Raw genomic sequence first — 5,585 nt, 5'->3', positions numbered from 1 at the left:
CCTACTGCCTCAGCCTCCCGAGTAGCTGGGACTACAGGCATGCGCCACCATGCCTGGCTAATTTTTTCTATATATATATATTTTTAGTTGTCCAGATAATTTCTTTCTATTTTTAGTGGAGACGGGGTCTCACTCTTGCTCAGGCTGGTCTCAAACTCCTGACCTTGAGCAATCCACCCGCCTAGGCCTCCCAGAGTACTAGGATTACAGGCGTGAGCCACCATGCCTGGCCTGTTGAGTTTCTTATAGAATAAAGTAAACATTGTTATTACAGATAAATCATTGTACAAGAGAACATTAAATTTACATCACTTAAAACATCAGGGTGGGGCACCGTGGGCAGGGCACTCTAGCCCAGGGGCTGAGGGAGACTCTGTCTCAAAACACAAACAAACAAACAAACAAACAAACAAACATCAGCTATCTGAAATACAGAAAGAGAAGTTGTGTTAGTTTGTTTTTGTTTTTTAATCTCGTTTCTTTTTTTTTTTTTTTTGAGACAGGGTCTCACTCTGTTGCCTGGGTTAGAGTACAAGTAGCATCATCACAGCTCACTGCAACCTCAAACTCCTGGGCTCAAACGATCCACCTGCCTCAGCCTCCTAAGTAGCAGAGACTACAGGCACGCGCCACCATGCCTGGCTAATTTTTTGTTTTTTGTAGAGATGATAACTCACTGCGTTACTCAGGCCGGTCTCGAACTCCTGGCCTCAAGCACACCTTCTACCTTGGCCTTCCAAAGCACTGGGATTATAGGCATGAGCCACCACACCTGGTTGTTTTTCTTTATCAAAATGAAAATAGTTTCATTTTTTTGATAATAAAAGTAATATATACTAATTATACAAAGGATTAGAATACAGAATCTTTAAAATTAAAATTACTTATAATCTAATAATTTATATATAATTGATGATAATTTTAGTGTATATCTCTTCCAGATCATTTTCTATATATACACACATTTTTTTTCTTTCAAAACGGGGATCATATTATGTATACCTTTTTGTAACCTTTTTTATAAACTAGCAATATTTTGTGATGATCTTTCCATGTCAGTGACAATCGGAACAACATGTAACCATTTAAATAGAAATCTTTTAAAACCTGCACTCTCCAATCTTCCTAAACAGAGGATACTGAACATAATTTGACTCTTTGATAATGACTTAGGGTCATTATGAAAATTAGTATTTTCAAAATGCTTTGTATAGTGGTGTCTTCAGACTTCACTGAGGGATTGAGGGCTGTTTGGCCAGATGAGCTTGTGTTATTGCTGAGTTTATTTTTTCTCACTTCTGTCTCCTCTCTGGCCTTTAGTTTGGAAGCGTTCCGCCTATCTTCACTTCCTCATTTACTAGTGATGTTTTAGGAAGGAGGGAGGTTGAATCCTGACTTTGCCATTCACCTTTTGTGATGAGTTGCTCCTGTCTGCTGTTAGTTTCCTCACTGGAGTATGTGGACAATGACACTGCTCCGTAGGGCTGAGGGTGCTGTTCCCCAGTGGAGGGATCCAGGCGAAGCCTCTGCATAAAAGGGCAGGGTCTCTATTGCATTCGCTTTGTAAGGTCTATTTTGGTGGAGGTTTTTTTTTTTCCTACTGGTCCTTATCTGTACTGAAAATAGGGGATAGATGTTTGATTGATATTTGAGTTTTGGGTATGTGAAGTGTTACTGTCTTTTGGGAAAAGCCAAACTATATATAGAAGTTTTACCACGCTCAAAGAGAAAAGAATAATTTCTTTCATTTATGTTTTTCTCTGTTAAGTGATGCTACTAATCTAGATTCCTGAAGGTATATTCTGGGCTTTTTTATATCAATTCATTTTCCTAGTGAAAAAAAATATGAAGGGAAATGTGTTAAGTTTTGCGTGCTATAGAACAGAATAACCATGTAAAGGAATTACTAACCAGTGCACATGGGAGTGATTTAGTGTGTAATAATGTATGAACTGTTACTTTGTATGTTATAAATCTTATAAAAAATATACATGTATGTAAAATGGTATTTTTAAGGAAAATTCCATGAGGTCAAAATCTACCGTGTTTCATATCGAACATTCTGTGTAATTCCACGCAAGAGTTAGAGGAAGTCATTTAGGACAGAGTAATAATATTGATGGAAAATGTTTCTCTGTGCTGGCATTAGCTTCAGAGTCAACAAAATAAGTTTGAAAAATCTTTCCAACTGTGTACATTCAGGAGAAGAGCAACAGATAGTCTGGCAAACTAGACAAAAAAAAATTATCTTTGAGGTTGGAGGAACCCATTTGGGCAATGAAATGCTATATTAACCTTGTAAATTTTGCTCTTTTGCTAAAAAAAATTTTTAAAGGATAAACCTAAACTCAATCCTTGTGTAGTATGTTTGAAAAAAAAATAATATTGTAGATAAGAATGAATTCCAGAACGTGACTTGTAACTTTTCCTCTTGTGCTTTTGCTCAGGTCTTTTTTTCAATCCTAATAGGAGCTTTCAGTGTTGGTCAGGCTGCCCCATGTATTGATGCTTTCGCCAATGCAAGAGGAGCAGCGTATGTGATCTTTGATATTATTGATAATGTAAGTCATGTATTTTTTTAATGCTGAAAAAGTCTTTGAGGCTTGGATAATTAAATCTAGCTTTACATTATATATTTTTGAATCAACTATATTAAATAAATCGTAGTGACTACAGTGAAATTTAATTCTGTGAAATTAATGACCTCCTCTTAGTAATGAATGAAACAAAATGCCTCTTATTAATATTTCTATAAGTTTATCTTTAGATAATAAAACACTGATCTCATTTTGGGAAAGTACATCTGCACTGGTATATTATTATTATACTACAGAGCAAAGATGTTTCTCTTCCTAGTTTTTTTCTTTATCACTTTCATGTTGTAGCCAGATTGAGAATATTATGATTTCTGTATAGGATAGGGTGGTAGATAAATTGGACTGTATGTTTTGCTGTAGGTTGGCCTTCCCCATAATGATCACTGCACGTTGATTTTGAGTCAACTGTATTGAATAAATTGCACTGACTACAGTGAAAAAGAAAATAGTTTTGACATATCAAAGTATGTCACTGCATTTATACAGATAAAATGTAAAGCAGATAACTGAAATTTCATAATTTAATCTAAGCCACATCTCCTTTTTTATTGATCCAGGTCATGAAAAAAGTGCTCAGCTTCCAAATATATTGAAAGTTTACATTGTTCCTAAATAACTTTGCTGTAATCATTCAATTAGTCTTCTCAACCCAATCCATTACATTTATTATTTATGAATAAACTAGTTTCCACTAAATGCTGAAATACCTGTCTATATCAATTATGTTATGTTTGTGTTATTACAGTTGTATAAATATACACATCTGACCATTTAGAACATGTATGAGGATATGCCAAAAACTTAAAGTGAAATATTGTATGAGATGAAATTGAATATCTCTTATGTACTTTTCAGGAAAAGCCTGTTATCCAAAAAGGAATATTTCCTAAACAACACATACACATATACATACACACATGTACACACACAGTCTTTACCTTGGGGTCTGTCTCATATAAGGGAGATTGTGCCATTCTGGGTCCTATTTTTAGAATTTGCTGAATCATATTCCTTAAAGATGCAATTGTTTGTCCTATGATGGAATAGTCATTAAATTTTGTTTTATTTAGAATCCTAAAATTGACGGTTTTTCAGAGAGAGGACACAAACCTGACAGCATCAAAGGGAATTTGGAGTTCAATGATGTTCATTTTTCTTATCCTTCTCGAGCTAATGTCAAGGTACTGTAAGTAATATTTATAGGAATTCTTAACTCAGACCTTATTTGATACATTTTTTAAAATTTCAAATGGAATTGAATTACTCTCCTTTTAGGGCTTTGCTGTGAAGTGTGTTCTTTTTCTCTTTTCCCTCACAGATCTTGAAGGGCCTCAACCTAAAGGTGCAGAGCGGGCAGACGGTGGCGCTGGTCGGGAGAAGTGGCTGTGGGAAGAGCACAATGGTTCAGCTGATACAGAGGCTCTATGACCCTGATGAGGGTACGGTAAGTGGGAAGAACCAAGTTCTCCAAAGTGGGGAGCTGGATACAAATTGGCCCTTTGAAATTGGTTTTTTAGTAACAAATCTGCATGTGAATCCGATTTTTGTAAAGAGGCTGCTGACTTGCATTGCATATGGATTATGCAATCACAGCTTTGGGCTAATGTAACAAATGTATTCAATAAAAGCCTTAAAGGCCACAGAAGCTAGACAACTCTCTTCTGTTCCAACTAAGCTTTTCATAACCCACTAAATTACTGGAAAACAGTCATCCAAACCACTGAGAGAATTACTTGCAAAGAATTACTGGGTTTGATCAAACATATTCTGTATAGCAATTATTGACAACAATGTTGACAATCAGGGTCACCAGATATTTTAGGACAGCAATTAAATTCATCAAAGACAGTTGAGTTTTCTTAAACTTTGGAATAGCTAAAGGGGAAAGTGGGATAGTCTCTTAAGAAACTTCTGGAAACATAGGGGACAATAATAGCCTAGGTTATATTTTTTTTTTATCATTTAAAAATTTTTTTATAAATTTGAACTTCCAGAAAATTGCAAACAGGGAACTCAAATATACTCCTCACCCAGATTTACTTACTGTTTATATTTTGACCTATTTCCTTTATTATCTTCTCTTTCTCTGTGTTTGTGTGTGTGTATTATATACACACTTATACTTCAGAATGTATTTCCTAAGAAAGACATTCTCTTATATAACCATAAAACAATTATCAAAATCAGTAAATTTAACATTAATGCAATATTAGTCCACAGTCTATATTCAGAATTTCCTCAATTGTCCCAATTTTAGAGCACTTAGTTTACCTGATATTAAAATGTATTATAATGCAACAGTTGTGAAAACAGATGACTACAAGGTTAAAAGAAAACCAAAAAGCATGAAAAGGAATTGGGATGGAACAGAGATCTCAGGAATGAATGAATACAAACTTTTCTAGGCTACATGAAATTATTTATTTTATTTTTTATTTTGTTTTTAATTGTCACATAATAATTGTACACATTTATGGGGTACAGTGTGATGTTTCAATATATGTTTACATTGTACAATATTCAAATCAGGGTATTTAGCATATTTATCATCTCATATACAGTTATTATTTCTTTCTGGTGAGAACATTCAAAATCCACTCTTCTAGATATTTTGAAATATACAATATAATATTGCTAAACATAGTGCACCACAATACCAGAACTTATTCCTCCTGTCTAACTATAGCTTCATATACTTTGACCAATCCCTCCCTATTGCCCTTTCTCCCCTACCCTGCTCAGCCTCTAGTAACCACTATTCTACTCTATATTTTTTGAGATTAATTCTCCTAGATTCCACATATGAGTGAGATCAGGCAGTATTTGCCTTTCTGTGCCTGGCTTATTTCACTTAATGTAATGCCCTTCAAGTTCATGAGTGTTGCCAGAAATTACAGGATTTTATTCATTTTTATGAATAGTATTCCATTGTATGTATGTGTGTATGTACCACATTTTTTTTCATCCATTTATTAAATGATGAACACT

General features: G+C 34.6%; 1 protein-coding gene across 1 annotated transcript in view; it reads left to right on the top strand.

The window, feature by feature from the left end:
* Positions 1 to 5,585, top strand: part of ABCB4 (ATP-binding cassette, sub-family B (MDR/TAP), member 4) — an 80,206-nt gene that overhangs the window by 39,869 nt on the left and 34,752 nt on the right. The window contains exons 10-12 of the mRNA XM_012643513.1: positions 2,448 to 2,561; positions 3,668 to 3,778; positions 3,916 to 4,041. Of these exons, the coding sequence (XP_012498967.1) occupies positions 2,448 to 2,561; positions 3,668 to 3,778; positions 3,916 to 4,041 (351 nt within the window). The remainder of the gene's footprint in view (positions 1 to 2,447; positions 2,562 to 3,667; positions 3,779 to 3,915; positions 4,042 to 5,585) is intronic.

This window comes from Propithecus coquereli, unplaced genomic scaffold (assembly GCF_000956105.1).
Source record: "Propithecus coquereli isolate 6110/MARCELLA unplaced genomic scaffold, Pcoq_1.0 Scaffold199, whole genome shotgun sequence".
NCBI classification, from domain to species: Eukaryota; Metazoa; Chordata; class Mammalia; order Primates; family Indriidae; genus Propithecus; species Propithecus coquereli.
Note: the sequence above shows the minus strand (reverse complement) of the source record. Positions and strands in the feature narration are given on the sequence as shown.